This window comes from Leptosomus discolor, chromosome 3 (assembly GCF_034619465.1).
Source record: "Leptosomus discolor isolate bLepDis1 chromosome 3, bLepDis1.hap2, whole genome shotgun sequence".
In the NCBI taxonomy this organism is placed as follows: Eukaryota; Metazoa; Chordata; class Aves; order Leptosomiformes; family Leptosomidae; genus Leptosomus; species Leptosomus discolor.
Window position 1 is genome coordinate 74,737,229 of NC_141393.1, and position 13,783 is coordinate 74,751,011.

Here is a 13,783-nt window from a genome sequence, read left to right on the forward strand (position 1 = left end):
ACTATTACGGGCAGTCACTCTGTTAGAACATATTGGGCGATTATAGGCTAGTCTTTTCAGAGAAAGCCATGGGTTTCAAGTTAGCAGTAACCATATATCAATTCTTGAGATTATGCCATGATTTACTGTCACAGCATCATGTATTCTCTGATTTTCTGCCTCCTGTGAAACATTGTGCTTTCCTTTTCTATTGATGTATCAACTATAATAGTTACAAGCAGCTACAGAAAAATCAATAGCGAACTTTCATTACTGTGCACATAAAGAGTACCATGCTGTGAGAGCACCTAGCTGTTAAATAGTCACCAGCAGTAAGGTACACTATAAATGTCTGTTATTTTGGTCTAAATGAAGAATGTCTGAATTTGAAACAACAAATATCTAGGATTTTTGACACCACTGGATTCTATGTCAAGTTTTTCCAGTATGTGATTTTTTTTTTTCCAGGTGTCAGGCTTGATTTGTATTTTCTGTGCTGGGATCTGTGTATTTTTTTTTAAAGCTGAAGCTGACACAGGAAATTAATATCAAAATTAATAAAGTATTGCTGGTCTGTACTTAACCATGAGCTTATCAGGCTTGGTTGGTCACAAGTGGCAAGAATTGTGTTAATCTTTGTTGAACTACTCTACATCTTACTAGTCAAATTAAGCTGACTTTGATTAAAGGGAATAGACCAATAATCTCTGTGTTAAACACACATAGAATAGAGGTGAAAGAGGTACTACAATCTTACCACAGACTCAGAGGTACTTCTAGGACCATGCACTAGGAGAAGCACTGAGTTGCTTTTCAATGCAGAGTTTGGAAAAAAATTGTATAATTTTTAGTTTAAATATATCTATTTGCCTCTAGGAACACATTAACTTCCAATTAATGAATGTAAATGAAGAAAGGCAAGAACAACAGCAAACATGTGAGCTATTGCCTTGAACATGTCCAGGCCATTTGGCATTTCAGGCCATTTCTCCAGCAGCTGGGTAGAATTCCCTGCAGGGCAGGTGGGCAGTTCTGCTGCAGGGGTTACTTTGGTTGCTTTGGCATTTTGAGACTATGGTGATTTACAGCTATAAATGCATGGTTTGTTGCTGAATACCTTAGATCTGAAAGCCTGCACATTTCCGAGAGACTAAAGCACAAGGATGCACAAGTGTACTTACGTGAATTGTAACCTGACAAATACATATCCATGTCTGCCATGGCCACAAGGTTACAGGAAAGCACCATTTCTTGGCCTGGACATAAGTTTCAGGAAAATTAACCTTTAAAGTAAAAGATGTAAATTGCTTTTACAATTTTCATGATACTAACTCACATAACTCTTACCATAAAATGAAAAATAGAATGGAAATTCCATTCCAGACGGCAATTCACAGTCCTGTCTGTAAAAAAATAGCTACAGGTGGGGAAACACCCCTGTTTTGAAGAGTACAGTAAGATCTAGCTAGAACCAACCTTAATCCAATGAGTGTTGATTTAGATGGAGGTGGATCTAGAATCAAAAATCCTTCCAGATCCTAAGCAATAACGGCAAAATCCGCAGTCTAATTCAATGAAGCATCAAGGGACTCAGCAGAGCATCACTGGGACACTGAGGATATGTATGTCACTGGTGGGGTGAGCCTAGCTAGGGCAGGAAAAGTGCAAACATCACTTTGCAGGAGGCTGAGCTCCCTCATGCTCCTGAGCCCTGCTGCAGATCACCACAGCAGACACTGTGCAGTGCCAGAGGCACACTAGCTTCCTGCATCTGGCATGTGGCATTAGGGGACCAAAAACTATCTCTGCCCTTGTGCAGAGAACATGAGGATTTTGGCACTGCATTAGGGGCAGCTCCAGCCAGAGGCTAATGGGAACCTGGAGCCCCTTAATTCATGCTCCTCATGTTAAACCTATGACTATGTTGTCTACAGAAACATCTCATCCATATCTGACCAAATATTTGAGTCCGAGCTGAGCAGTGAACACAAATCTGGAGTTCACCTGACTGACTTCTGCCATTCCTTACTGAGCAATTGAAATGTTGAAAATATGCTGAGGCATTACCTTCCCTGAGAACCTCCAGCCCTTTCTGATCAGGGTTTCTTGTCAAGAAATCAGAGGTAGCTGAGAAATAAAACTCTCTTCTAAAAGCCTCATATTTGAAATGCAGGTGTAAGGGTACTTCCTCTGTTCCACGCTTCACCCTATCTGCTTAACTGACAAGTAACCATGTTGCCAGTGGGACTTTCAGGTGGGCTTTTCTTTAGCTATCATATTTGTATGCCTAAAAGTGTAAGCAATGAGGACGAAGAACAGTGGTATACACAGCAAAGTCTTTGGGAAGAGAGTCCAAAGGCTGACACACATCTGGGTGCCTCTCCAGTGTTTCCTGTGTGCCAGCACAGACACTTGCAGAATGCCAGTGTAGTTGCAGATGTCCCCATTTGGGCTTCTGTCACTCTCGTTTGCCAAACCACTTCCACAGCTAAGCGCAGACATACATCACAGTAAAAAATGAAATTTGCGACTTCCACCCAGATCAATAGGCAATGTCAGCAACAATATGCTTTGAAATACTGCAGCAGATGATTACTTAACTTAATTGTGTTTACTGTCCATGAAAGCAAGACTGTGAGTACAGAAGAACAAAGTGTTTCTTTTTTCCACCACCTAGCAGGAGGCCCCGTGGCCTGGGCCAGCCAGGGGGACAGGGGGATGGGGCAGAAGCCTTGCCTCAGGGCCACCAGTTCTGCTGTCACTCAGTGAGGAGCACCGGTGCATGGTGCAGTGCATTTAAGCAAATTCATGGGCTGTTGCAGTCAGGCATGGTAATGATCTGATGACAGATACACATCTGTGTATGATGGGACAAAACTCATCGTCACTTTTCATCTAAGCCGGCAAATTTTTTGTCAATGCTAATGTGATAGGGAGTTGAAATAGCATCTGAGAGACGATGGCTTCAATATCCCATCAGTGGTTTCATGAGCTGTCTACAGTTACACAGTAAATAATTGTAACTGCCCAAAGTAGAGTCTACCTCTTCTAAATAACAATAGTAAAATTCAAATGTTTGGCTAATAGGAGTCATTATTTGCTTCTGTTGTAGTTCTACTGTCCTGTTTCAGCACTGAGCAATTAAATGAATGCATTTTGCTTTGTATTATTTCAACAAAATTATATAAGAAAATATTTATTTTCCTGATTTCCGCTTCTCATATCTTACACAGGCAGAGGTGATTATCTTTTTCATGTTCTTTCTAAACTAGAATCAGCTTCCACTGATACAACCTAGTTCAGTGAAGAAAATCCTGTTAGAGCAAATATTGGCACATAAAACTAGTAAAATCATGTCTTTAAAAGTCTCCAAAAAGAACAAAAATAGTTTTTTAAAATAAATGTCTGAAAGATGATTGGTTGATTGTCTCACACTAAGCCTTGTATCAAAATTGTGCAGAAGACTTAAAACTATAAATTGTCAATTAAGTTTATAGAAAGTCATAGCAGAGTATTGTACCTCTTAGACCAGCATATCACTAAAACACCTTTGCTTAACTGTATTTCCTTCTTTTAAAGAGAATATATTGTAATAATTTTTGCTCCTGTGGGACTTCGGATCTAAACAAAAGGATAAAGCCAAACAAAATTCACCAAGTAATTTAAAAAGTCGTATGAAGTTCTACCCTTATCTGGAAACCTCTATAATGATATAACTGGCTGTTCTAATATTTTAACCAAGTTTTAAAAAGTTTTAAATATAATAATTAAATGCAAATACAGTCCTGATCCCAAAGACCAGAAGAATGCCTTTAAGCTAGTATTTATAACAAGAGCTATTCGACTGAGCTCTCTTGTAAATTTTATCATACCTGAGGCAGTTTTCCTCAGTCGATTAGCTGGAAAGCTGAATATATCCTGAGGCAAACCAAACATCTAGCACAGGCTAAATTCAACTACTGGAGCTTAAATTTGGCTTAATATATCCCCACTTGGATCTGCCTGTTTAATTCTCTTTCATATGATAACGTTGGTTTATTCATAGTCTGGACTTGCCACCTGAACAAACTGTACCTCATATCTTATTCTAATGGAATAAGAAAACTTTGCAAAAACCACAAAAGTTCCTGACTGAAAATCAAATGCAAATTTGGATTAAAAACTGTTTTGTAAAGTGACTACAAGATTAGTACAGAGAGATTTTTCCCCTAAGGAGTACTGCTTTTTATGATCATGCATTTTTTATACTCTGCAGAGACAGATGGGCTTTATAAAAGGATACAGCCTGCTACTCAAAAGGGTTTCAGTGGCAGCTGCACTTCTGTGTTTTAACCTCAGTAGAAATTTACATTCAATATTTTTCCAGAAAATATTTATATTTCTTCTTTTAGCACTATATCACCCCTTGGTATAGTTCCAGTGGCAGCAGTAGAAATACCTCTGAGATTAATCTAGTCCATTATTCCTATTTTAAACAGTAGTTGACTAGTAGGAGAGGGATAGAAAGGGAAAGGATAGATAATGTGAAAGCTTCTCATGAGTGCAATAAATCCAATCATTCAGAAAAGTTGCAAATGCCTAAGCAAAGACAGAGCAAATATTTTCTAGATAAAAGCACATATTTCTAAAATTTTCATTTCTTTTTTTCTAAACATTCAGCTTCTTCTCAGCTAAATAATAGATTATTTCTTGCTCCTGTCTGCATTATACTGTACTGTCTATTATTGCAAGTTGCATATAATACTCTTTCTGCCTCAGTTCATAACTTCAAGGATTTTGTATGATGTCCCTATCACCATCCCCAGGAATTTCATAAATATTTATGACATCTTAAACTATTCACACCCTACAAATTGTAGACATCGACAGCCAGTTCCCTTAAAACACCAACAAGCCTGTATTGTTCATGTGCTATTGAAGATTGAAATGATGTTTCAGAAATTAACTGGGGAAATGATTTGGTTCAATAAATTTACTATTTATTCTAATTTTTTTAACTCTTATCAGAAGTCTAGTTTCTGCTTTTATCAAATGTGATACTTTTTTTCTGGTAATTGTAAGTGTGATATAAACTAGTGCTTTGGCTGTAGATTTGTCTGCATTTGAGCATGTATCTATTCTGAAGCCTGCTGATAACACGATAATTAACATATTAGTTTTTAATTTATGCTTATTCAAACTGAATTTTCAGAAGACAAACATTTCTAGCCCAGACATATAATAGGTGAGAAGTTAGGACAAATGAGTTTTGACTGACATTCTTTCTCAGTTTATCAGTGAGACCTTCTCTAAATCACTTCTGCCCCAGTTTATCAACACGTGCTGGCATACAAATATGACCATGGGTCCACAGGATAGTGGTTACACAATTTTTCCCTGGAAAAGAGCGACTGAGATTGAGATGCTTTTTCTAGGATTGATCTGTCATTTACCTTAAGTAATCACTAGGTCAAACATACAAACAAACCTGGAAGCAGGAACCAGAAATCCATGTCAGCCCAGGCAGGTTCCCCCACCACAAGCCTACAAAGGCAGGTTATAAGTATGGGCTTAAATCACCTAGGGTTATTTTTTTTCAGTGCAGCAACAGAGCTTCAACCCAAAGACTGGAGCACACCTTCACTGAGAACAGCCTGTAGCTAGCAACAGCCACTCTCCCACAACCAGCATGGTGGGAGACTCCAGTTGTTTGGAGAATTTCCTTGAAGACACCACAGAGGAAATGCTGTTCAAATTCCTATTCCTCTGTAAAGTCTTCAAGGAAAGCAGCAGCCACTCTCTTTTGTGAAAGCTAATCCTATCAGTAAATGCTTAAGCATGGATTAAAATACCTACAGAATAAGCCTTCAGGCTATAGACAGGCTGCCCTCAGTCCCAGATGAGCAAGAGACAGGCAACATGTTGCACTGTTTACCCAAAGCAGGAGCAAGCTGGGGACATCAGCAGAGGCACAACTCCAGGCATGGAGGAAGCTTTACAAAGTGAAAGAAAGTGAGGTGGTACTGGAGTTTTGGCAGGGCTAAGATGAAGCACCAGCAGTGGAACCACTGCTTGGGACTTGGTGCCTGTGGTCTGTCGCAGCATCTTCTGGGCTGGGCCGTAGTTTCACCAACCAGCTATCCCAACTGGCCTTCCACACCCCTGGCTGTGTGGCTGTGCCTGGCCGTGCTTTTCCCTCATGAGACTCAGTGAGAAACACCAGGCTTTATTTAAGGGTGTAACTGGCTGTGGACTTTGGGCCAGGGCTTGTGAGCAGCTCTTCCTCCAGAGAGATCTGGCAGGATCTTGTTTTATTGTGTTTCAATGACCACCATATCACATATGCCCCATTTGCAAGTAATAAGGATGTTGGTTCCTGGGGTGCCAGGAGGAGAAGCAGGTGGAGATTTTGTTTGTTTAACTTTCAAGTCAGTAAATTCAGCATGAGCTGTTGAAAGTCAAGCTGTTTTATTTTCCTGAGTGATGACTCAGTAATTACACCAGTCAAAGATTCAAGAGATCAGATTAGGCTTTGCCCTTTGTCTTTACAGGGACTGCAAGAAAAGAAACAACTGAAATTTAGTAAAATAATGTCACAGTTGCACAAAGGGAAGAATCCAGCTTATTTCCCCATATCTCCCTTTCCATTGCAGAGTTAACAGTAGCACAAGCAATTATAAAATTCTTCACAAAAGTCGATAAGCATGGTTCATAACAGACACCAGATTATATTCTCAGTAGTATCTTAACAACACTAGAAAGAAGCCTATCACTGTAAAGCAATATCAAAAGATGTTTTAGTTGAGTCTGAGTTGTTCTGAAACAAACCAAAGATCCATCAAGATTGAATACTGAGGCGATGAAATCGGATTCAGACTAAGAATTCCAGCTTGTTCTCTCATAAGCATTTTATTCTCGCTTAAAAAATATATACCATTTTGCCCAGTACTTAGGTGTGAATGAAATACACTGCTATAGAAGAATTTAATCAAGATTTTCAAAACAATATGCCTATTATCTGATGTTATGTTCGACTGAAAATGAAAATTACTTTATGACCCTAATAAACAGTCAGAGTTCGTAGCACTGTTACAGATGGCTTAACCACTGCCAAAAAAGAATCCTTCTAATGACAGGAAAAGTTTTCTGTGTGTTCAGTTTGCACTTGGGAGCCTTAAGAAAATAAAAGGGGTTTCTGCTGCTATAATGTAAAGGGTTTTCAAGGTTTGGAAAGTGCTAAATATAGTGCCTTACCACTGATTAACAAACACATCTATCAAAAATTGTTTCCCATGACTTCTAAGTAAATAATATTCAGCACAACCCTGCTGTAATAAAACTGAGGGGAATTTTGCAGTAAGAAGCTTATCTTTACTATAAATCTTCCTTCATTATAGCATTTTGTCTGTCAAGAAGGCTTAGCTATAGAATGGCATACATCTGCCTCTGTGACAGATGTGCTATATGGAACTGCTGTTGTTGCCATTAGTTTCAATGAAGGAGAATTGTGGGTAATTTTCAGAGATTGGCACTTTATCAACCATTACTACGCTTGCCCTCAAAAATTTTTTTATCACATGTCAAGATCTACCTATGTTTTAAGTCCCTGCCGATGGAGGGTTTGCAAGGCTAGCAGAAAGTGGGCAAAGAATCTAGGAAAAAGCTGTGTTTAACTAGAGGAAGGTTTGGCAATGTCATCTTCATCTGGGTAGTCCCCATTGCTTGAATTATTCTGGGGGAAAAACCTTCATCAGAATTAAAATATACCATCTTCAGGGTCAAACGGTAACTGGCCTCACACCAAAGCCCCTGACAGGAACCCTGACTTTGGGCTGAGGAGGCACGTTGTAGCTTTCCCTGATAAAACAGCACATTTCGAAGCAGAAGCAATACTGCTCATTGGGCCATGCGGTCTGTCTGGAAAGAATAGACAAACCTCTCAGAGGGTGAGCCTGACGGCCATGCTGGCCAAAAATACTGTCACTAGAGTTTGAAAGACATCATATTTTACCTACATGTTTAACAGTCATTCCAAAGAGCTACTAAGCTCTAGGACAGGTTGGGTTTTAATAAAGTCCTTAAATGATGGGGCTTGTCAGGCCATTCAGGGTGAGGAAGCTCAACCCTGGGCTGATATCGAGTCCTACTGCCTGGAGTATCTGTAAGACTGTTTCCAGCCTTATGAAGGTGAGAAATTTCTCCCCAAGGAGAAGCCTAAACACCAACCTTATTCCATCCTTGCAATACCAGGACTTGCAATGGTGCAAAATGCAGAGAGGCTGCTGAGCTGTGTGCATGCGCCTCTTCGTTGCTTCATGTAGAAAAGGTATCTGACAAAAGACGCGAGCAGTAAAATTTAACCCGCTTTCTTTGGAAAATATTTACGCTGCTCCTAAGGAGTTACTGGTTTTCAAATTTAAATCTCTCATTCTGTTTCATTTTTCTTTTCAAAATTCCCAAACCAAGGGAAGCTCTCTACAGATTAGCAGACCACCAAATCTTCAGTATTTCATGTCTGGAATATAAGAGAGAGAAAATCTCTCTGAAACCTAAATATTTTTCCCCTCTAAAGACCAGACCCATTTTTGGGGAAAATATGCAAAAGTGTTCTCCTCGGGCTGAATGTTGCACACAGTTTCAGCTTAACGCACAGCTTTATAGCAGATGCAGAAAATAATCAAAATGGGGGGGGATTTCTGGGAATTCTGGCAGACCTTTACAGTGACTGCAGAGCAGATCCTGACATACTATAATACTGTTTTTGTCTTAATCGTCAAAAGTAAGCTATAGAGAACAAAAATTCTTTGTTTGACAGAAAAGCAATTGCTATTTCTTATAAAACATATAATATATTCCAGAAGACCTAAGGGTTTACTTTCCAATAAGGATAGAAAAAGATGTGCGCCCCACTGTGAGCGCACAGTAAGGCTGTTTCATGTAAAAAGTTGGTAATTAGTCCCTGAGTGAATAAAGTAGAAGAGATAAGAGACTGATACTTACTGTAGCAACACAAAACACTTTTTCTAGCTGCTAGGATTTAAAGGGTGTGTGGGTGGGAGGGGGGGACCTATTCCTACTCATTTAATTTACAAGCATCTAAACCTCAGAAAAGAATTTCTTGCATTAAGCTTAAACATGTGTACTTTAAATTGTTACTAACCGATGTAAAGATTGATAAGAGACATTCCAATTCTAAAAACCAGACAGGAATGAAGAATTACATGAAAATGTAAAAGACGGGTCTGCTGCACACATCAGTAGCAGATTTCATGCTCATTGTACACCACTGCCTTCAACAGACTTACACCAGCGTTGCTTGATGTTTCACCAAGTTAACTCATTAGCATTCAAAGGATATTTATCAAAAAGGAAATACTTGGAAAACTATATCACGTACCTTTAACCAGAGTTATATAATAAATACCAAGAACAAAAACAAACCAAAAGCACAGGAAAACCATCTACTTACAAACCAAAGTTGTTATTTCATAACATTTGTGTCGCTATCAGCTAAATACTAAGTACCAGAAGTGAAAACGGTAGAGCATTTCTTGTTCTACCTGCAGAAGTTGCAGCTACTGGAAATAACTTTATATTCACATGTTTTCCATTGTTGTTATTCATCTTTATTAGAGCTAGAGTTTGTGATTCTTTCTCAAAAAATAACTATGTAATTTATATTGCAACTATGTGTTCAGCAAACCTGGTTTTTAACAGTATACAATACATCATATGAGAGCTTGAGATGTGACAACAGAACCTTACACAGTGGTCTCAGCACATATCCTTTGACTTCTCTCCTTCTGTTCAACTTGTAGCATTTACTAATGTACAAAATGAGAGCACTTATCAAAAGTCATATCCAAAAATCTTAGTTATTACATGAAGACTCACTCCAAAATACACAATCGATCATCACGCCGCCTCTACATCCCCACCATTATGATTGCAGTTCTGGAAAGATCTACATACAGATGAATTGTGTGGTGATGTCCTAAACTGTAATCATTTGGACTATGAGTATCTGATTCAGTAGAGAAGCAGTCAGGAAAATTTTACATATTTGCACCAGTTAACTAATAACCTCTTGTTTACAAGCACTGAGCCTTACCACAAATATTAAGAATCTGATAGAGGAAAAATTAAAAGTATTTCCTCAGACTGGACATGGTACAGAAGCCCCAGAACTATTTTTTGTTTACTGTTAGTGTGGATTGGACCTGTTTTTGCATCTGACTTCAGTGCTTATGTTGCCATATATGAGTATTTAAAGAACTGTCTACTGAGATGAGGAAAAAAAACCAACATAGACCTTCTTTCACTGTAGTTCTGCGATTTCTATGCAATTCAGCTAGGCCACATAGCTGACAAGCGTATAGGAACACCTATACACCATCTTACTGCCAGCCACCAATCCTGTATATGGGGGTAATATAGATAAAATATTATCCCTCCTTTTGACTTGGATTATGATATCAATACAGCTGAAGACAGAATGCATCTCTTTAAAACATATGTTGAATTCACCACTTTTGCAGGAAAATACAGAAAATTTGCAATTCTCAGATTTTGTTTCTTCTTAATCTTTATAAAAATTGATATTGTGATGTTGCAAATAAATATATATTCCATGCAGTAGCATTTAGACAGAGAGTAAAAATAAGAATGGATCTGGTTTTCCAAGAAGTCAGCACAATTTAACCTCACAGCGTGATTCAAAACAGACAGACAGCAACAGAAAGATGCACTTTGAATTTAAAGGGGGTTGAATCAGCTAACAGTTTCTAAAATTTTTGATGTTTAAAGTTATTTTCACAACAGGGGAAAAAAGTTTGAAATACTGATTCTGAAATCATTACATGTTTTATCTTGCTGTTTAATACAGCTTAATCTCCAGCATAGTCCCTGTTTTCTGTGGGAATTTCTTGTGTTCTAACAATTCATTCATGATTGCATTTTGCATCTGAAAGCAACGTATTTAAAATAATTGTGATAGTTGATATTGTTCCTTTCTTAACTTTATAAAATATGCTTAGAACACCCAATTTTTAAACCAGGTTACACTCGCTACAAATTACCTTGGGATTTTTATGTAGGTATGTAAAATAATAAACAGCTATATTTTGTGTAAGAAAATGTCCAGTGCAATATGTGAAAACATGATTATCCACAGATCTCCAGAGATACTGGCAAAAAGACTGGATAAATGAGTTTGAATAGCTAAGGGACCAGGCATAGCAGCTTTGAAGTTTCCAGTTCTCTTCACTCTGGATAATGCAAAGTTCAGACAATTCTTGTCGGACAGCCATCATAATTTAAGTATTGCTAGCAAGTGCCTTCAGCCAGCTAGGAAAATTTGGAAGGAGGTCGCGTCCCTAGTTCCCAAACAAATCCGGGAGCCACTAGCTTCATATCCACAGTGAAACTGGGACAGGAAAGAGGCAGGCAGGAACGACCACAGCAGGAAACATTCACCCCAGCTCATGCAAGTGTGAACCTGAGGTGCAGCCAGCACGCTCCAGAGAGGTCCTGCTCAAAGCCTGTCGCTCGGGCCCTGGAGGCTGTGTGCGCTACCCTGGGCTTCCATTGCAATCCTTGGCATCCTTCCTATCCTCTTGTCCTGAAGAAAATGTTTGACTCCTCCAACCATTTCCCTCGTGTTCCAGCATACAGTTATGTGCAGGAACCAGTATTTGCTCTATTTAAAGCACTGCTAGGAAAAGGTGCAGCGAGACCCAATTTACGCAGCTTCTCAGGCTGCTGATGGATAGGGGGACCAACGTGTGTTCCTGTTTTGTAAAGGAAAACGCTCATTTCCCCTCCAATCAAAGGCTGGCATTTACAATGAACCAAATTCTGCCAAATTCCCCATCTTCTGTGCTCCAAGAACATCCACAGAAGAGCAGATTTGTCCTTATTCAAAGTGAATTAGCAGCATAGTTATACTTAGTATCACCGTGCTTTAGCATTACAAGAAACTGTTACAGTACTCTACTGATGGTATAAATGATCAAACACCAACCAACACAAGTTCCCCCAGCAAGAGCACTTTGATCACTTCACTCTTTCTGCATTATAGCAGCATTCTAATTTGCAAGCTTTAGAATAACTTCTGCATTCTCCAGACACGTTGAAAGACAGTGCCATCAGAGTAATTTTTACGCAGGGAAGCAAATAATGAGGAGTTAATATACTGGCAAATGCTCTGACCAGCATTTCCAGAGCTTGAACTTGCTGTATAGAAGATAATCAAACAGAGGCAGAGTGAACAAACTGTACCTGCCGTACTGATGTAAATGCCCCTGTTGTACAATACCAAAAAAAAAAAAAAAAAAAAAAAAAATCAGTGTTGGATTTCAGAAACCATATTCAGGTTAAAGGGCACCATTCTTATCTGGTATTCCACCCAAAGGACAATGATTTCATTTTATAAAGATCATTAGTCAGTGAAATATATATTTTAGAGAGTTTCTAGTAGGGAAGATTATTTTGGCAGTCACTGGAGTGTACCAGATGGTTCATTAACATAGGCTAGACAAGTCAAAGGCTTTCAGAATCATTTAGAAAATGTCAAACAGAAACAAGAACCCTGTCACTTTTTATTAGAATTAACTACATCATACCCTGGACACAGATTTCACCTTGGGTCAGAAAAATTAATACAGAATTATATGAATTGTATAACATACTAGGTTAAAGATAGGGCTTCCTCTTGGGACTCATTTGCTAGCAATATATTATGGTCTTCTACTTTAGGAATCCTCAACCTTTCTTTTTGTAAGCTATGAAAAGAGCTGACCTTGCTCAGACTCCATTGGTGTCTAATTGATTTGAGGTATATGCAGAATTTCAACAAGACACTCCGCTAAAGCTCTTTTGTGATCATTTTCCCAGGAAAGTTGGCAAAAGGGTTCACTGAATATTCAGCAGCTTGTAAAGTATGCTTTTGTCAGGAGGAAAAAAAAAAAAAACACAACCCTCCATTTAGTGAAACACTGCCTTCGTAAACAGGAATTAAAATGCAATTGAATTGTTGTTACTTTTTTTTTGTTATCATTCAGATGTCAAAAATCTTGAGAACTTCCAGCTTGTGGAAGGTGTTCAGGAACAAGTGAATGCTGCTCTGCTGGACTACACAATGTGTAATTATCCACAGCAAACAGACAAATTTGGGCAGCTTCTCCTGCGACTACCAGAAATCCGGGCCATCAGTATGCAGGCCGAAGAATACCTCTATTACAAACACCTGAACGGGGATGTGCCGTGTAATAACCTTCTCATTGAAATGCTGCATGCAAAGAGAGCATAAATTATACCCATTAGAGCTTCTGCTTTCAAGGAAAAAAAGAAATATATTCTGAACTGCTCCAAGCAACACTAATTAAAACGTGGTTTTAAGACTTTGCAAAATGGTATAATAATCAAATACTAATAGTAAATAAGTGATGTATCAGGGTATTTGTATTGCAAACTGTGAATCATATGCTACACATCCCCAAAGGAATCTATATAGGACTTTATACTGGAGTGAACTTACAAGTGGATACTATCACCAATGTCAACATGAAAAAGGACAGAATGATTCTTGTATATTTAACTCTGATGATTGTCAATATGAAGAAACTTAGGAGAAAAAAAACCTGATCCATATTATCAAGCTAAGATAGTGGGGAATTCAAGTGCACTAAATTCCTCCACTGTATAGCAGGACTTCTAAAACAGTTATAATAGATGCAAAACTGCATCTATAGCATCTTCTGTCACCCTTCCAAGGACCCAACACTTACTTCTTCTGTGATAAATGATGTGGCATCCATTCAACAAT

At 38.6% G+C, this 13,783-nt stretch overlaps 1 protein-coding gene across 2 annotated transcripts in view; it reads left to right on the forward strand.

Moving 5' to 3' along the window:
* Positions 1-13,267, forward strand: part of NR5A2 (nuclear receptor subfamily 5 group A member 2) — a 93,722-nt gene extending 80,455 nt beyond the window's left edge. For both annotated transcript variants that reach the window (XM_086462580.1, XM_086462582.1), the window contains exon 8: positions 13,020-13,267. In XM_086462580.1, coding sequence (XP_086318706.1) covers positions 13,020-13,267 — 248 coding nt within the window. The remainder of the gene's footprint in view (positions 1-13,019) is intronic.
* Positions 13,268-13,783: the final 516 nt, after the last annotated feature.